We start from the raw sequence: 20,312 nt of genomic DNA on the forward strand, positions 1-20,312 counted from the left end.
CGGGCCAGACCTTGAATCCCCGCCATCCGCAGCCGGAAGTCAAGTGATGACAGCTCGCCAGCCGCTGCCGGAAGTGGATGTTAACGCGGTTCCGGGTCAAGGTGGGCGGAGCAAGTGAGCTGGAGCTACTGAACTGGAGTGACAGTAGGTGAGAGACTCCCCCCCCCCCATCTCGCCACTAGAGGGGTTACCTTATGGCTTCAGTTATTCACCCCAACCTTCCCCACTTCCGGGCTTAGCACTTGACTTTTGGTAGTGTCTGAAGGTTCAGTCCCCTTGAAAGCTTCTGTATGGGAGTGTTCTCAACTCTACTCTGGAAACCCAAAACAGGAAGAGCCTCAGCTGACATCCAGTCTGATTACCTGTCAGTGACCATGTTGTGTATAACAGGCTGGGAATAGCTTGTCCTCTGTCAGCTCCCTGCTCACCTCTTCCTGTCATGTTATAAAGCTCCTTCCAAGATCTCCTCTTCACTCATTGACCGCGTGGGAGCAGCGAATCATGGGGGGAGATCCCGGGGGAGACATTTTGTAGAGATTTAGATGCTAGTCTACTTTTGAGGACCCAAAGGTAATCCCCGTAGAGGAATGGCCGCTTCTATTTGTAGGAAATAGGAAACCTGGTGGGAGTCACTATCCACAGCACCAATCCAATAGGTTTAGTAAAGTTGTACTAGCGGAGATGGTAGCCGAACGGTGAAGGTCCTGGTGTTCAACTTTAGGGTTATTATTTCCCTGTGTCTCCTTTTTCTTACATACTTGTGGCTGCGATCAAATGTAGTAAGTTTGCTGTGCGCAGGTTGCAACCATTTGTCTGAAGGGATTTCCGCTGGAGCTCATAAAGTAGAATAGCACAGAGATTTTAATAGTAGTAGTAGGCCAGTTTTGAGGAGGATTCTCCATTTTATGGGTATCCATTGTAGAGAGTAAAGGATTGGTGTTATGTGGCAATGGCAGGGTTGTTTTTGGTAACAGTCTTGTGCCAGCATTCTGTACTAGCTGCAGGTGGTGCCGGTCTTTGTTTGGAAGGCCTGCTCAGAGAGCATTGCAGTAGTCCTGCCTTGATGTGATGAAGGCGTGAATTAGGGTGTGGAAGATCTGCTGGAGGTATGAGCTGCTTTATGTTCCTTAGGTAAAAAAGAAAAAAAAAATGTTTCAAAACAGCTGAGATTTGATTCCTCCTGAAGTCTAATTCCAATTAGTATACCCAAGCTACACAATTAGTCTGAGCTGTTCAGGTCTTAAAGGACAACTGAAGTGAGAAGAATCTGGAGGCTGCCATATTTACTTTTAAACAATACGAGTTTCCTGGCAGTCCTTCTGGTCTATAGTAGCAAATATATCGGCACCAAGGGACAATGGAACCGCCGCTGAGAAGAACAATGTCCAAAAGTTCAGAAGTCAGGCATACATCAAAGGTCAGCGCAGGTTTAGAAAGTCATTATATCTAGGGAATGGTAAATTCTTCACCACAATATATCAAATGCTGAGAGGTAGATATCCGCCAAACATCAAAACTAGAAAAGGCTTACCAGCTCCCAACAACCCACATTATAAGGTTGTAAAATGGCTCAGGTCACAGATAACGTCCAGGGAACATCAGACATTGTGAAGATCCAGTGGACATCCGTATGTAAAATGGCCCAGGTCACAGATAACGTCCAGGGAACATCAGACGTCATGAAGATCCAGTGGACATCCGTATGTAAAATGGCTCAGGTCACAGATAACGTCCAGGGAACATCAGACGTTGTGAAGATCCAGTGGACATCCGTATGGAGGTAAAGTTTCAGGAATTTATATAGGAAAACAAAACCGGCAATATCTAAGCGTAACCCGTTTATTTAGATAAAATTTCTTTAAAAGGCAGTAGATATAAAAACGATAACTCACATACGGGGCCCATAAACAGGGAACCCCGGAAGATTAGCGCGCATGTAATGGTCAATCGTAGATCAATAGACAATGGTGCCGCCTGTTACCTTTCCGACCGGATTCGCAGTCTTGCGTCATCCCCTGATGACGCAAGACTGCGAAACCAGTCGGGAAGGTAACAGGCGGCACCTTTGTCTATTGATCTACGATTGACCATTACATGCGCGCTAATCTTCCGGGGTTCCCTGTTTATGGGCCCCGTATGTGAGTTATCGTTTTTATATCTACTGCCTTTTAAAGAAATTTTATCTAAATAAATGGGTTACGCTTAGATATTGCCGTTTTTGTTTTACTATATAAATTCCTGAAACTTTACCTCCATACAGATGTCCACTGGATCTTCACAACGTCTGATGTTCCCTGGACGTTATCTGTGACCTGAGCCATTTTACATACGGATGTCCACTGGATCTTCACAACGCCTGATGTTCCCTGGACGTTATCTGTGACCTGAGCCATTTTACATACGGATGTCCACTGGATCTTCACAACGCCTGATGTTCCCTGGACGTTATCTGTGACCTGAGCCATTTTACAACCTTATAATGTGGGTTGTTGGGAGCTGGTAAGCCTTTTCTAGTTTTGATGTTTGGCGGATATCTACCTCTGAGCATTTGATATATTGTGGTGAAGAATTTACCATTCCCTACATATAATGACTTTCTAAACCTGCGCTGACCTTTGATGTAGTCCTTCTGGTCTATTTGGCTGCAGTAGAGTCTGAATAACTCCAGAAACAAGCATGCAGCTAATCTTGTCAGAGACACTTGATCTGCATTGCTTGTTAAGTGTCTTTGGCTAAAAGTGTTAGAGGCAGAGGATCAGTAGGACAGCCAGGCAACTAGTATTGCTTAAAAAGAAAGAATTATGGCAGCGTCTATATCCCTATTGCTTCACTTGTCCTTTAAGTCCCTATCCTATTTGGTGCTGATTGACCTTTGATGACAAGAACCTCATTTTTGTCACAATTTAGTTTTAACCAGTTATTGTTCATCCACTCCTGCTCAGCTAAGCACACATTTATTTGTGGAGAAATGTCTGTCAAACCAGGTTTGAATGATAATAAATGCAGTGTCCTCAGCATTGTGGTGGTATGTCGGACCATATTTTTGGATGATTTTTTTTTTTTAAGCGGGAGCATGTATATTTTGACCAGCAAAGGGGATAATATCAAGTCGTAGGGCACAATGTATTTTAGTGGTACAGGGTTGGACAAGAAAGTCCTCAGGGATACCATTTGTGTTCTGCCACCCAAGAAAGACTTGAACCTCTGGAGAAAAGGGAGGTTGGAGACAGGTCTGTAGCTGCTCAAACCATCTGGATCTAATGCTAGGTACACACCATACAATTTTCTGTTAGATTCTTCTGTTAGATTTACCTACAACATGGAAAAAAAGCTAACAGAAGAATCTAACAGAAAATTGTATGGTGTGTACCTAGCATAAGGATGGTTTATCGAGAAGTGGTCTGATGATTGCTTCTTTGGGACAGTAGGCAAACCCCCTGCTTTTAAAGAGCAGTTGACTCTTGTGAAATATTGATATAAACAGACCATACAGTCACGTGTAGTCTGGGGAAGGTTTAGGAGGATATTTAAGATCTTTTCTTTGTATTTACATTGAGGCCAGACCCTGGGGGTTTAGGTAGTTTGGCATCAATCATATGGCTTGGCACAGGTTTTAGGTGCTTTAGATGGGACAGATCGTATAGAGGAGACTTTGAGAAGAAATGGGCACATTTCTTACATTGGTCCTGAGAAGATGGTCGCATTCAGATACTATTAACTGTGCGGAATAGCTGGGCAGGTTTATTAGCTGTGCTTTCAATTTACTATTATGAGAATACTAACTTTTCATTGTTCATCACTGCTTGGTACTGACATCTTCTGTAGCACTTTCAAGGGTATATAGTCATGTAACTGACTGCCCTCAGAGGAGCTTACAATCTAATCCTACTATAGTCTAATGTCCTACCATATTATTATTATGTATTCCTAGAGCGCTAGCAACTTTTGCAGTGTCCATTTATTGATGCCAGGCTGGAGCATGCTTCCTATCAGGAGTATATTAGTAGAATAGAGCTGTTGTGTTCAGCAAGCTCCTTCATACTCTGTTGTGTGATTTCTGCTCTTTACACAGAATGGGTCCCGAGAGGATTCTTCCCACTCAGAGTGAGGAGCTGGGGGAGCCCCAGGAGGTGGTACCTGGAGAATGGAGTGCTGGAGAAGAGGAAGATGAGGAGGATGCGCAGAGTGGCTACCAATATCAGCCCCTTAACCAGGAGCCAGAAGACTCAGCCCAGACAGAGAGTGACTTGCAGGAGAGGCTACAGGTAACTTTCTGGTATCCTCCCTCTGAGACCGCTTACCTCTACTTCCTCTGCCATCCAGGAAAGACTTATAACCTCCTTTCACATCTTGGTTCACTGTCTAACTTCTGTGGGAGGTTAGACTGACCTAGGCAGGAGGGATAGGCTCTGGATAGGGGAGACAGGCCTAGGAAGGAGGAGTGGGTTCTGGATAAGGAAGATAGGCTTGATCTTAAAGTGAACCCAGGGCAACAATAAAAAAAAAACCCAGAACGGATAATCACCTAAGAAGAGGGAAGCGTCTGCGTTTCTCTCCATGCACAAACGCTTTGTGGACAAGCGGCTATGGCTTACTCTGCAGGTATTTTTATACTCGTGCAGTCGCAGTACTGCCCTGCTCGTGCTGGTCTGGGGTGATGTGCCTCAGGCAGGAGATAGGGCTGATCTGGAGTGATGGGCCTCATGCTGGAGATATGGCTAGTCTGGAATGATGGGCCTCAGGCAGGAGATAGGGCTGGTCTGGAGTGATGGGCCTCAGGCAGGAGATAGGGCTGGTCTGGAGTGATGGGCCTCAGGCAGGAGATACGGCTGGTCTGGAGTGATGGGCCTCGTACAGAAGACAGGTCAGTTTTGGAGTGATGGGCTTCAGGTAGGAAACAGGTCTGTTTTGAAATGATGGGCCTCAGGAAGTAGATAGGGCTGGACTGGATTGATGGGCCTCAGGCAGTAGATAGGGCTGGACTGGATTGATGGGCCTCAGGCAGTAGATAGGGCTGGACTGGATTGATGGGCCTCAGGCAGGAGAATCAGCTGTAATAGTGTTATTGCAGAGAGTGAAAAGATCTTGGTGTCTCGTCTTGTTTCAGGCAATGCGGCTGCACCTTCCAGACCCGCCAGTGGACAGCGAAGATGAGGAGGACGGCCATGCTGCACCCTCCTCAATTCCAATGGATGCAGGTATGCAGCAAATGGAGTCTCCAGTGATAAATAGAGAGTCTACTGGAGTTGGAGAAGGAAAGGACTGTTGAGGAGACTCCCCTCAGCCTGCAGCAGCTGAAAACCCCAATATTCCTCTGATTGCACCTCTCTCAATAGCTGTGCTTCTCCCTATGTAAGATCATTTCTGCCTCACCATAATAAACAGATTCTTAGGAGGTCTGATAAAACTACAAACTGGAGAAAAGTTTCAGGCTACTTTCACATTGGATAAATAAAGGGGAAATGTTTGCATTGTGCGTTATCAATGTAGTGCAATGCATACCTTGAAGCATACAGAACATACAAATCATGCTTCACTGCAATTGTTAAGGTGCATGTTATCTGGTACCGCACTGCATGCATGCATAATAATTGGAGCTGTTACTATTATATATATCTGACAAAGGGGCAGGGCTGTGGAGTCGGTACAAAAATCCACCAACTCCGACTCCTCAGTTTAGGATTCCACCGACTCCTCGACTCTGACTCCTCTAATTTGCATATTACAATCTTGTTGATTGAAAGTATGTAACATGAAATTCGTCTCCTAAAGAGAGTCTGAAGCGAGAATAAAACTCGCTTCAGCTCTTATATTCAGCAGGGGCATGTGTGCCCCTGCTAAAACGCCGCTATCCCGTGGCTGAACGGGGGTCCCTTACCTCCCAAATATATAATTGGAGGTGTCACGATTATATATTTGATAATGGGATATACCATTATATTATTGGGGGAGGTACTATTTTAAATCTAATAAGGAGATATACTATATCCTGATATGGTAAACTACTTCACCATGTCCATTGGAGTTCACTACAAAGGGATTGCACTGTAATCATATTTATATAGCACTTTTTTCCTGACGGACTCAAAGTGCTTTCAAGCAATTGAAACAGCACCTCGGCAATCCTCAGCGGGTGTGCGAGAACCAACCCCGTGTACCAACAGGGTAAAAGAAGCAAGTGTTGAAGATAATGGTCCACACCACTTCCAGATTAAGAATCAGCTTTATTGAAGATCCATTAAAATGCCGTGTAGCAGCTACAGCCTGCTGTTTCAGGCTACATGCCCTTTTACAAGCCGCTCAGCATGAGTGAGTGGCAGCCACTAGGGGACACCAATAGGCCACATGCTGTGTAAATGTGGACATACTCTTCACAATTTTAACCATCAATATCCAGGAGATTTAATCTGCTAAAAATCGATATTGCAAGCACGATTAGATCGATTGTGCAGGACTGGAAATGTTGTTTGGCAGAAAGCTGGAAGTGCGTCGCTGGTGGCTTTTCTCTATGTCGCAGGGCTCCGCCTCCCCTGCCATTTGACAACTGCTTGAGTTTAAAGGAGAACTGTAGTGAGTGGTATATGGAGGCTGCCATATTTATTTCCTTTTAAGCAATAAGTGAACACCGCTGCATCCCACCAACCTCCACGACAGTGCATGACCTGGTTAGCAAGTCCAGAAGTCACAGTCAAAGAGCAAAGGTCCGCACATGTCAGTGAAGATTTCCTTTATTGTTGGACATATCCAAAAACATCCAGGGCAAGCATCAGATAGCTAACTGATGCTTGCCCTGGATGTTTTTGAATATATCCAACAATAAAGGAAATCTTCACTGACATGTGCGGACCTTTTCTCTTTGATTTTAAGCAATACCAGTTCCCTGGCAGTCCTGCTGATCCTCTGCCTCCAATACTTTTAGCCCTTGACTCTGAACAAGCAGCAGATCAGGTGTTTTCTGACATTTTTGTCAGATTTGACAAGATTAGCTGCATGCTTGTTTCTGGTGTGATTCACACTACTGGAAGCAAATATCTCACCAGGGCTGCCAGGCAACTGGTAATGCTTAAAAGGAAATCAATATGGCAGCCTCCATATACCTCTCACTACAGTTCTCCTTTAAACCTAAGAGGTCCGCGTGTATGCTGCCACACCTCTAGTGTTTGAACGCCAGCTTGTATCACATGACACAGGTAGGAGGAGCTCCGTGGCATGGAGAAATTCCACCGGACACAGAAGCAGGTGTACTGGCCAAACGTGAGAGCTCTGCTGTCGACACCCAGGGAAGAGCACAGATTGGGAGAACTGAGCAGCCAGGAAAGTGGTGGCACATCCACAGATTTGCAAGATAATTCACGCTGAAGTCTATTGGAATTCTGTGTGCAGTGTGTGGGTAACCAGTAGATCCCTCTCTGATCAGATTCTGTCAGAGGTGGATCTATCTGATGGTGATTTGGTTGCCATCTACAAGTGCATGGCCACCTTTAAAGGGGTGCAACAAAATAGAGTGAGGCATTGTTCAATTCAAAAAGGTACCTTTTAATCACCAGGCAAACAGACAGCGGTGTATGCAGTGGGGGTTAACAAGCCTGACAGCTGTTTCGCGTAGTATACGCTTCCTCAGAGGCTACAATAGTACTATGCGAAACAGCTGTCAGGCTTGTTAACCCCCACTGCATACAGCGCTCTGTTTGCCTGGTGATTAAGGCCCCGTTCAGACTGCAGAACGCAGACCGCAACGCATGCGGACCGCAACGCGTACGAACGCACGCCATCCGCGTTCGTATGCGTTGCGTGGCTGATCCCATCACTGAAAAGTGAATGGGACAGCCATGCGTTTTTACAAAAAATGCGTGCAGCATGCGTTTCCGGACCGCACAGGTCCGGAACGCATGCAGTGTGAACATCAGACATTGCACTCTATGCAATGTCTGATGTCGTGCGTGTCGGCCACCTGCACGCGTTTCCAAAACGCGGCTGGAAACGCGTGCAGTGTGAACGGGGCCTAAAAGGTACCTTTTTTGCATTGAACAGTGCCTCACTCTCTTTTTTTGTTGCACATGGATTTGTCTGTTCCTGAGTGCACGTTTTTGTGGGTACATGATCCCAGGGCAGCCCATCTCAATTCCAGCTTCACAATCTAGTGCCGGTTCTTTTTGCTCTACAGATTAGCCACCTTAAAAGGGGTTGTAAAATACAAAATAAAAAAAAAACTGCCTAAAAATAGTGCCTCACATATATACGTAAACCCCTTTTTTTTCTAAAAAATGTTTTTACCTGATTTGTGTGTTAACAGGATTGTGGGTTTTGTTTTAGCTACAGCAACAAGCTTATTTCAAAACAGAAACATTCCATCTCAGATAAGGACACTATGGCCTCAATTCACTAAGCTTTATCAAACACTTTATCGAACGTTTGATAATTTACCCCACGTATAAAATCTAATTTTGAATTCACTAAGATGTTATGGATTTATTGAACATGTTATCGATAAAACATTTGATAAATATATAACACCTTATTACCATTAAATTATCGTAAATAACGTTCGATAAAGTTTTTGATATAGCTTAGTGAATTGAGGCCTTTGATCCCACCTTTGAAAAGTTTACACAGTGATTTAGGTCACATTCACAGTGGGGCGTTATGGTCACGCGTTATGAAGTCTTATAACGCAGCTTACCGCACTGCAATGCTGATCCTATCTGCCGGTCACAGTGCGATGTTAAAGTCGCATTAAAAATATTGCGTTTTGGTAACTCACTGCTTGCAGTGCGTTACCTCTTAACGCAGACACGTTGCGACTTTAACGTTGCATTAAAACACAACATCCCACTGTGAATGCACCCTCAGGGCCCATTCACACTAGAGCATTTTGCCGGCGCTTTTGAAAGCGCTAGTGTAATAAAACCCCATGGCCCCGTTCTTACTTGGGCAATTTGTGCTAATCGACGCAAATCGCGAAACGCAAACATGTAGCCTGCACCATTTTCAGGTGATTTCCCGGCGATCGCGTTGCTGTGCTATAGAAGCGCTAAACGCAATTGCGGAGAAATTGCTGCGCTGTCCAGTGATTTTTTTTCCGCGTGAAATCGTGGAAAAATTGATCCTGCAAAACGCCGGCAAAAATCGCCGGCGTTTTGCGCTTCTAAGAGTGAATGGGGCCTCAAGCATTAAATTTACACTGAGCTGGGTTAAACACAAAAAAAAGTAAAAGGGCAAAAGTGATGTCACTTTTGGCATCACAGAGAAACGGTAAAGATGGAAACTGTGGCATAGTGGTTAGCGCTCTCGCCTTGCAGCGCTGGGTCCCTGGTTCGAATCCCAGCCAGGTCAACATCTGCAAGGAGTTTGTATGTTCTCCCCGTGTCTGTGTGGGTTTTCTCCAGGCATTCTGGTTTCCTCCTATACCCCAAAAATATACAGATAAGTGAATTGGCTTCCCCTAAATCGGCCCTTGACTATTATATATGCACTACACAATACATACATAGACATATGATTATGGTAGGGACTAGATTGTGAGCCCCCTCTGAGGGACAGTTAGTGACAAGACTATATATACTCTGTACAGCGCTGTGTAATATGTCGTCGCGATATAAATACTTAAATAAAACTAGCAGAAATCTTTTTTTCACATCACACTTCTCTGAGTGAGAACACCAGGTTAGGTAAGCTAAATACATAATTTCTTATTGGATGATTTATTTACTTTTTTAAGTTAATATGGAGTTTCATCCCATTGTAAAGTAAACTTGAGTGGAGCTAAAAATGTTTTTTTTTTTATACATAGCAGCCCCTTTTTGTGGGCCCATCTTTAGGTACCCTTTTAGGGAGTCTTGTCCAAGGACTCTTTGCTGAACAGGTTCGGGCTGCAGCCAGTATTCCCACCCTGCTCTCTATCAGAGTTGCTGTCTTTATCCAGCCGCCCTGTGTGTTATGATTAGAGGGTGTCCATACCATATGAGTGCACCATAATGTTATAAAGGGGGGGTGTTGGTGAGGGTTATTATAGAGCGTACCATCATGTGTTATAATTAGGGGGCTTCACTGTTGTATAGTAGTGTGTAAGGCTGAACGATTTCCGGTTTTAAACCAAAAATCGCGATCAGGCCCAAAACGATGTTCAGATCGTCAAAGCGGTGGTTTTTGCCACTGCTGTTACCTGCTCTGCTCCCGGCCATCTCCTCCAGTAAAGTTTCAATTTCATACGGCCGCACTGCATAGCTGCGGGGTGAGCCAAGGTGAAGAGGCAGCGACACGAGACAGTTGCCTAGTAACGCTGGCTGCCAGGAAGTGATGTCACACTTCCTGGTACAGGCCCCACGTTACTATACGAACACTCGGCCAGTGGCGGCGAGGGGGAAATAGAGGGGGCTCTGCCTATATACACGGAAGGGTGGGGGCAATTGGATGACTAACCTTTACTGTGGCACCTATGTACTGGCTAACCTGTACCACAGCACCTATACACTGGCTAACCTGTAGTGCGGTACCCATGCTGGCTAACCTATACTCCGGCACCTAAAGCTGCCTTACCTATACTGGGGCACCTTTAGCTAGCTACCCTTTACTGGGGCACCTTTAGCTAGCTACCCTTTACTGGGGCACCTTTAGCTAGCTACCCTTTACTGGGGCACCTTTAGCTAGCTACCCTTTACTGGGGCACCTATAGCTGGCTAAACTATACTTGGGGCACTTATACGTGGCTACCTATACTGGCGGAACGCATACCATTGGTGTGCTGATCCATCGTTATGCATTGAAAATCTTTCTTTACTGCATGACAGTAAGACCACCCCTCTATATTACATTTAGGGGAGGGGTGATGGTTGTATCAGTCGAGTCACGTGACTCTTCTTCTTGTGTCCTGCAGATCATGTGGAGCTGGTGAAGAGGACGATGGCGGCAGTGAAGTTGCCCTCCTTGTCGGTGCCACTTTGGGCTCAGCAGATTTCGGATGCAGATTGGGAACACGTCGTCCATCAGACCATCCAATCGCGGAGTGCGGCGTCACTGTCCAGCAAGAAATAGCATGTTTACAACGTGTGCGTCCCGCCTGTTTTTGTATATAGTGTGTTTGTAACCAGACCTGCATGTACATACATTGCGTGGTCTGTGCTCATTTACAGATGGTCATGCTAAGGATGCAGGCTTGCAAATATAATGCAAATATTATGCATATATTCAGTATGAGGTCCTTGGATGAGTCTGCCCAATGCTCCAGGGAGGCCAATAGAAGAAAAGAGCTATACAAATGTTAAGATTTCATTTTTGTATAATTTGGCCAGTTCCAAGCTACATAGGATTTGCATAAAGTTTGCAATTATTAGCATTTGATTGTTCATCTGTAGCTGTTATTTTGCCCATGAGGTATCTATAAGGAGGCCTGTGTCTTCAGTGGGAGAGGCACTGAGACAGCCCCTCCCCCACACAGCAGTTTCCAGGCAGTCCTCATGTCATTGGGATAGTATGTATTAGTCTGTTGCAAAAGAAAAATGGGTTTTGGAACAGCACTCATGGACCAATAGTACTGCCGTATGCGTTACCTGTCCTGTGCACTGACAGGGCTAGTTAAGCAATGAAAGGCGGAGGTCTGCACCAATGCTCAAAAAAACCATGCCTTTTATGGCACAAAAATAGTTAAACACATGCTGTAAAGGTAGCTACAGCCTGCTGATTCGAGTCAGTCAGCTCTTTTACAAGTCATTCTGGGACATTTGTCTCCGCACCACCCTGCACATGTAAAGATGCACAATGACACGATCGTCTCTCATAGCAGACAGACCTGGAGGATTATCTGTACCCAATTATTGTTCTTCACTCCACTACATGTCAGATTAGTTACATGATGCTGCTGTGTGTGTTGTGATGGCTCAATAAAGATGTGCATCTCCTGCTGACTGACTTCTTGTGTTTACTGGTCAACCAATGGGACAAGTGTCTACTCTCCTGCTCCACATACCCATTAGAGCATGGTTATTAGCAGCTGAGGGGCTGTCATTGGTTAGTGGATACTTACAATAACTCCTCCCTCTTTTGCACTAAGCCCTGCCGCAACCATAAGTTCAGTGGCCGTAAGACTCCAGTCAGGGCAGGGCTTAGTACTGGATTGGAGGGGCTTACATGGAGGCAGCACTGACATGATTGTTGGTGAAGCGTTCAGTCCATGGAATAATCCCCACTCCCATGCAAATTGTGAGTTGGGCCAATAAGAGGCACTTAGGCCTTGTTCACATTGCGTTCCACTTGCGTGTCCGTCCACCGTCCACTTTTTTTTTTTCAATTCCAGGCGCTTGGGTGGGCGATTCATTTTTGTGGTTAGCGGTTTCTGACACGTTTTCCCCAAGTGTTTTTGGTAATTTACTCCCTGACGCAAGTCAGGACGTGAACGCTTTGACCCGGAAAATAATTAATACAATGTATTCTTAAAAACGTGAACGCAATTGCTCCACAAAGCAATTTTGTGAGTGTTTTGCGTTTTTTCTATACCTTCCATTGAGGCGAAATAGCCTCAATGGCTCAAGCACCGCTTTGCAAAGCGGAACACAAACAAGTAGCTCATATGTGAATGATCTCATACAAAATCATTGTGTAAGCGTTTTCAGGGCAATTTTGAAAAATTGCCTGCGCTTAAAAAATAACAAAACCGCCTGCAGTGTGAAGTCCTTACTGCTAGTTTTCAATGGCCCAATATAAGCTGCATGCAAAGCAGAAGTATTCACATCTTCTAGGTTATCTGTAGTGCAGGAAAGCTCCTCCTTGCTCCACATACCCACCCGCATGGAGAATCTGCCATGTTACCAAAACTGGAGAAGAAACAGACACCTCTTGTGTCATTTCACCTGCAGCTCTCCATTTTTACTCTTTTATGGGAAAATCATAGTTAGAAACCTATGTAAAGAGAAGGCTCTAGAAACCTTAGGGCCCTTCAGTCCACTGCTGTCCCCATTAACCACCCTGGCGTTCTATTAAGATCGCCAGGGCAGCTGCATGAGGGTTTTTTTTAAATAAAAAAAAAAATATTTCATGCAGCCAACTGAAAGTTGGCTGCATGAAAGCCCACTAGATGGCGCTCCGGAGGCGTTCTTCTGATCGCCTCCGGCGCCCAGAATAAACAAGGAAGGCCGCAATGAGCGGCCTTCCTTGTTTTGCTTAGATCGTCGCCATAGCGACGAGCGGAGTGACGTCATGGACGTCAGCCGACGTCCTGACGTCTGCCGCCTCCGATCCAGCCCTTAGCGCTGGCCGGAACTATTTGTTCCGGCTGCGCAGGGCTCAGGCGGCTGGGGGGACCCTCTTTCGCCGCTGCTCGCGGCGGATCGCCGCAGAGCGGCGGCGATCGGGCAGCACACGCGGCTGGCAAAGTGCCGGCTGCGTGTGCTGCTCTTTATTTCATGTAAATCGGCCCAGCAGGGCCTGAGCGGCACCCTCTGGCGGTAATGGACGAGCTGAGCTCGTCCATACCGCTAAGGTGGTTAAAGTTCATTAAAGTTCTGCGCCTTCAGGACTCCGTAAGGCTTCAGTAACACTGCAGTTTCCAAGTGCTTCCGATGATAGGCGGCTCTGTACGGTGCATGCAATCGCATGTGTGCTGGTACACAACCACCCATCTTTAGTGGCACTCTCGTGTATGCAGTACACAATCGCCCATCTGCAGTGGCACTCGCCTGTGTGCAGTACACAGCCGCCCATCTTCAGTGGCACTCGCCTGTGTGCAGTACACAGCCACTCTTCTTCAGTGGCACTCCCGTGTGCAGTACACAGCCATTCATCTTCAGTGGCACTTGCGTGTGTGCAGTACACAACCGCCCATCTTCAGTGGCACTCGCCTGTGTACAGAACACACCCGCCTATCTTCAGCGGCACTCTCGTGTATGCAGTACACAGCCGCCCATCTGCAGTACACAGCCGCCCATCTTCAGTGGCACTCGCCTGTGTGCAGTACACAGCCACTCTTCTTCAGTGGCACTCCCGTGTGCAGTACACAGCCATTCATCTTCAGTAGCACTCGCCTGTGTGCATTACACAGCCGCCCATCTTCAGTGGCACTCGCTTGTGTGCAGTACATAGCCGCCCATCTTCAGTGGCACTCGCTTGTGTGCAGTACACGGCCGCCCATTTTCAGTGGCACTCGCTTGTGTGCAGTACATAGCCGCCCATCTTCAGTGGCACTCACCTGTGTGCAGTATACTGCCGCCCATTTTCAGTGGCACTCACCTGTGTGCAGTACACTGCCGCCCATTTTCAGTGGCACTCACCTGTGTGCAGTACACAGCCGCTAATCTTCAGTAGCATTCGCCTGTGTGCAGTACACAGCCAGTCATCTTCAGTGACACTCGCCTTTGTGCAGTACACAGCCACTCATTTTCAGTAGCACTCGCCTGTGTGCAGTACACAGTAGCCAATCAGTGGCACTTGCCTGTGTACAGTACATAGCCGCCCATCTTCAGTAGCACTCGCCTGTGTGCAGTACACAGCCGCCCATCTTCAGTAGTACTCGCCTGTGTGCAGTATCCAGTAGCCCATCAGTGGCACTCGCCTGTGTACAGTACATAGCCAGTCATCTTCAGTAGCACTTGGACAGTTGGTCAAGTAAGTTCCCCCAGGGGGACAGCATTAAACAGAGGGCATGGAAAGAGGACCAGGGAGATTCTATGGGATCCAAAGCCTTTCCTTTCAATAGGCAGTTATCTAATTTTTTTTTTTTTTAAAGGAACGTTTAAATCTGGAAAAAAATCTGTTTTACTCACCTGGGTCTTCTACCAGCCCCCTGCAGCCATCTTGTGCCCTCGCAGTCTCAATCAGATTCTCCTGCCCCCTGCTACTTTCATTTTCGCTGACAGGCATGGCCACACGTCTGCTTCTTCGCATTCCTGTCTGCAATAGCAGCATATAGGGCGCTATTGCGGACAGGAACACGTAGAAGCGGACACGTGGCCAGACCTGTCTGCGAAAACGAAAGCTGGTGGCGGCAAGGACAGGAGGATCTGATCTAGACTGTGAGGGCACAGGATGGCTGCAGGGGGCTGGTAGAAGCCCCAGGTGAGTAAAACTGATTTTTTTTCAGACTAGAGTATCCTTTTAAGGTCGCTTCCGTATTACTTTAAAGGAGCACCTTCGCAAAACAACATTTATAATAATAATAAGACGTACATTTCTTTCAGGAAAAAAAGAAACAGTGCATTTTACTCTGTGCCACAATAGGTAGTAAAAATCTGACTGGCTTTGGACTAGCCCATCTCCTCATGAGGGATTCTCAATTTCCTTTACTATTTACAAAAGCCCTCCCTAAAAAGCATCTATACAAAGATCGTAGCCTCTGCATTCTATTCACTGCAACTCTGTAGAGGTTACACTCCCCCTCCCCCCCCCCCAATATCTCTCTATAGAAACTTACCCGCCCCATTGCTGAAAAGGTCATCCCTCTCCATAGGATTCTGTCAACCCCCACTATATACCATTCTATAGATGAAATCTCCTTCTCCCATATCGCTCTAGAGGTTGCCCAATCCATTTTCTGTAGAGTTAATTCCATCCACACACAGTGGCCTCAATTCACTAAGATCATGCTGGAGGTAAGGCAAGAGATAACTTGCCACCACACAATGAGACAGTTATCTTATCTCTTCATTCCTTAAGTTACCGCCTCTGTAGTTATTTTCACACACAGTTAATTAACATTCTGTCTTTAAAGAGATGAGAAGGTTCATGCCGCTCTACCCCTAACCATCATACCAGTCGGTGCAGGATCAGGCAAGCCAGGCCATAGTAGTAGAGAAATGCAAAAAAGGGATCCGCAAACCAGAGCAGGATGAGGTAAAAAAGGCTGAAATGTTTATTTGAAAAATCCACAGACAAGGCAATAAAATCACAGGATCAACTAACGTGTATCGGGCCTACCATCTGCCCTTAGTCGTAGTTAAAAGTGAACCTGAACAAGAGGAAATTTATGTGAGACCAGGGAAGGGAAACTCCACCCCCGGGGACACACAAACCGCCTCCTTAAAGAGACATACATCCCCAATGGATACAATGTAGAAATACAATAATAACATATTTTTACATTTTATATGTCATTTTCAATGTTATCACTGACAAACTGTAAAGTTAGATATGGATAGGAAAGGAGAGAGGACAGCAGCAGCAATTCACATAGATTATTGTCTAAACACAATATATATGATTTAAGAGAGGAAAAGTGGGGCCTCAATATGTATAAACCAAACTCAAATCCCATCTCTTGTTTAAACCCTGTGGTGTGCGGGTACCCAACCTATGAATGCAAAAGGGTTCACGCTTTAAAAGCAATCTCTGCAGATCACCACCCCTAACTGGACAAACCACCCGTTCCACCCCCTGAAAAACAAAGAAAGAGAGATCTTTCTCATGTACGGTTTCAAAATGTTTGGAAACCGCAGACTTGCGAAAAGTGTTCCAATTTGCGCCACAGTAGTGTTCGGCTACGCGGGCTCTAAGGTGCCGAGTGGTACATCCCACATATTGTACACGACATGTCATGCAGGAAATAACATAAATCGTGTATTTGGTGTCGCAGTTCACATACTGCTTGATAGGAAAGCTTTTGTTATGTGCAAAAGAAAATATCGAGTTGCTTTTTTTATGACACTGACAATAATTACATGTGGAAAATCCGCAGGGATAGGAACCCACTGTAGCTAGCCAAGTCGGGGTACGGGAGGAGGAGGGGGACCGAAAAAGACTGGGTGAAAGGATGGACCCCAAAGTGCGGGCCCTCCTAGCAGAAAAACGACATCCTTTGTCCAGAATGGTTTTGAGTTTTGTATCCGGATACAGCACAGGAATATACTTTCTAATAATACTTGTAATTTTATTGAACTCAAGGCTGTAGCCGGTGACAAAAGTAACCCGATCCTCTCCGGTCCCCCTCACCACCCTGCTTCTCAATAGATCTGGGCGTGATCTACTGATGCCCCTTTGGCGCCCCACGGCCAACTGTCTTCCAGTGTAGCCTCTTTGTTTAAGTCTGGTCTCCACCAGGTTACACTCCTGTTCAAGATCAACTGGATCCGAACAGTTACGTGCAGCCCTGGTGAATTCCCCCGTGGGGATGGCATTTAAGGTATGTCTTGGGTGACATGAGCTAGCGAGTAGGATGGAGTTTCCCGCTGTGGGTTTCCGAAAGGTACGGGTGGTAACTGTGTGTAATGAGGGGTTTCCTATGAGAGTTAGATCCAAAAAATCAATTTTGATCGGATCCGAGCTCATAGTAAAATTTAAATTAAGATCATTACTGTTGACATAGGTTAGAAAATCACCCAGGAGAGCAGGAGGCCCCCCCACACCAGAAGTAGATCATCAATAAACCTGCCATACCAAATGATATGGGAGGCATAGGGGTTATCATCTCCAAAAATGCGGAGCTCCTCCCACCACCCCATATAGAGGTTCGCAAGGGAGGGGGAAAATTTAGCCCCCATAGAAGCTCCGCATCTCTGGAGATAAAACCCCGAATCAAACATGAAATAATTGTGCGTTAGGAGGTACCCCACCGCCCTCCTGAGGAAAACCTGTAGGGACTCATCAAAGGAAGAATATTTGCGGAGATGAAAATCCATAGCTTCCAAAGCTAGGTCATGGGGAATGGATGAGTAGAGTGATGTGACATCCATAGTCACCCACAGTAACCCGTCCTCCCAAAAAAAGCTATCAAGGCTTGAGAGAACATGACGGGAATCCTGCAGGTAACCCGGAAGTCTGGTGACAAGGGGCTGTAGATGTGCATCGACCCACTCACCCAGACGCTCCCCCACGGAGCCAATTCTGGCCACAATCGGTCGGCCCCGTGGGGCAACGTCCGGTTTATGGATCTTCGGGAGATGGTGGAAAACGGGCACAACCGGGTGCAATGGACACAAAAACTCAGACATACGTTTGGTTAGTACACCCGTGCTGTGCCCGAGGTCCAGCAGCACCCGAAGATCCCGCAGGAAATCCTGTGTAGGGTCCCGGAGCAGGGGCCGATACACACCCACATCCCTCAATTGTCTAATTTTTTGAGATGATAACCCCTATGCCTCCCATATCATTTGGTATGGCAGGTTTATTGATGATCTACTTCTGGTGTGGGGGGGGGGCCTCCTGCTCTCCTGGGTGATTTTCTAACCTATGTCAACAGTAATGATCTTAATTTAAATTTTACTATGAGCTCGGATCCGATCAAAATTGATTTTTTGGATCTTACTCTCATAGGAAACCCCTCATTACACACAGTTACCACCCGTACCTTTCGGAAACCCACAGCGGGAAACTCCATCCTACTCGCTAGCTCATGTCACCCAAGACATACCTTAAATGCCATCCCCACGGGGGAATTCACCAGGGCTGCACGTAATTGTTCGGATCCAGTTGATCTTGAACAGGAGTGTAACCTGGTGGAGACCAGACTTAAACAAAGAGGCTACACTGGAAGACAGTTGGCCGTGGGGCGCCAAAAGGGCATCAGTAGATCACGCCCAGATCTATTGAGAAGCAGGGTGGTGAGGGGGACCGGAGAGGATCGGGTTACTTTTGTCACCGGCTACAGCCTTGAGTTCAATAAAATTACAAGTATTATTAGAAAGTATATTCCTGTGCTGTATCCGGATACAAAACTCAAAACCATTCTGGACAAAGGATGTCGTTTTTCTGCTAGGAGGGCCCGCACTTTGGGGTCCATCCTTTCACCCAGTCTTTTTCGGTCCCCCTCCTCCTCCCGTACCCCGACTTGGCTAGCTACAGTGGGTTCCTATCCCTGCGGGTTTTCCACATGTAATTATTGTCAGTGTCATAAAAAAAGCAACTCGATATTTTCTTTTGCACATAACAAAAGCTTTCCTATCAAGCAGTATGTGAACTGCGACACCAAATACACGATTTATGTTATTTCCTGCATGACATGTCGTGTACAATATGTGGGATGTACCACTCGGCACCTTAGAGCCCGCGTAGCCGAACACTACTGTGGCGCAAATTGGAACACTTTTCGCAAGTCTGCGGTTTCCAAACATTTTGAAACCGTACATGAGAAAGATCTCTCTTTCTTTGTTTTTCAGGGGGTGGAACGGGTGGTTTGTCCAGTTAGGGGTGGTGATCTGCAGAGATTGCTTTTAAAGCGTGAAGCCTTTTGCATTCATAGGTTGGGTACCCGCACACCACAGGGTTTAAACAAGAGATGGGATTTGAGTTTGGTTTATACATATTGAGGCCCCACTTTTCCTCTCTTAAATCATATATATTGTGTTTAGACAATAATCTATGTGAATTGCTGCTGCTGTCCTCTCTCTTTTCCTATCCATATCTAACTTTACAGTTTGTCAGTGATAACATATTTTTACATTTTATATGTCATTTTCAATGTTATTATTGTATTTCTACATTGTATCCATTGGGGATGTATGTCTCTTTAAGGAGGCGGTTTGTGTGTCCCCGGGGGTGGCGTTTCCCTTCCCTGGTCTCACATAAATTTCCTCTTGTTCAGGTTCACTTTTAACTACGACTAAGGGCAGATGGTAGGCCCGATACACGTTAGTTGATCCTGTGATTTTATTGCCTTGTCTGTGGATTTTTCAAATAAACATTTCAGCCTTTTTTACCTCATCCTGCTCTGGTTTGCGGATCCCTTTTTTGCATTTCTCTACTACTATGGCCTGGCTTGCCTGATCCTGCACCGACTGGTATGATGGTTAGGGGTAGAGCGGCATGAACCTTCTCATCTCTTTAAAGACAGAATGTTAATTAACTGTGTGTGAAAATAACTACAGAGGCGGTAACTTAAGGAATGAAGAGATAAGATAACTCTCTCACTGTGTGGTGGCAAGTTATCTCTTGCCTTACCTCCAGCATGATCTTAGTGAATTGAGGCCACTAAACGGGGATCCCTTCACCCCCAAATCCTCTCGGTGCAGCGGGGGAGCGCTTCCTGGTTGGGGCAGGGCTAACCGCCGCAGCCCTGCCCCACGCGCGTCTGTCAGCGCAGATCTCCGCCGCCCCTCTCAGTCTTCCTTCAGTGAGAGGGGCGGGGGAGAGGTGGCGCTGCACCGCTGATAGACGCAACTGGAGGCAGGGCTGCAGCCGTTAGCCCTGCAGCCGTTAGCCCTGCCTCCAGGAGCGACCAAGTCATGCAGGTGTGGGTTTGGGGGTGAAGAGACCCCCGTTTAGCGGCACGATCTCTTTTAACCACCCTGGCGTTCTATTAAGATCGCCAGGGCGGCTGCGGGAGGGTTTTTTTTAAATTAAAAAAAAACTATTCCATGCAGCCAACTGAAAGTTGGCTGCATGAAAGCCCACTAGAG

The 20,312-nt window shown here is 46.3% G+C and overlaps 1 protein-coding gene across 2 annotated transcripts; it reads left to right on the forward strand.

Annotated features, from left to right (window-relative positions):
* Positions 1–2: 2 nt before the first annotated feature.
* Positions 3–11,900, forward strand: MEA1 (male-enhanced antigen 1). Of its 2 annotated transcripts, none has more exons than XM_068232612.1 (4): positions 3–148; positions 4,073–4,265; positions 5,108–5,198; positions 10,874–11,900. In XM_068232612.1, exons 1-4 carry the CDS (start codon positions 78–80, stop codon positions 11,029–11,031), a joined length of 513 nt encoding a protein of 170 aa, XP_068088713.1. In that variant the 5' UTR covers positions 3–77; the 3' UTR covers positions 11,032–11,900. The 2 variants fall into 2 exon arrangements, with proteins under 2 accessions (XP_068088713.1, XP_068088714.1); XM_068232613.1 differs by lacking the exon at positions 3–148 and adding an exon at positions 234–570.
* Positions 11,901–20,312: the final 8,412 nt, after the last annotated feature.

Source organism: Hyperolius riggenbachi, chromosome 4 (genome assembly GCF_040937935.1).
Source record: "Hyperolius riggenbachi isolate aHypRig1 chromosome 4, aHypRig1.pri, whole genome shotgun sequence".
NCBI lineage: Eukaryota > Metazoa > Chordata > Amphibia > Anura > Hyperoliidae > Hyperolius > Hyperolius riggenbachi.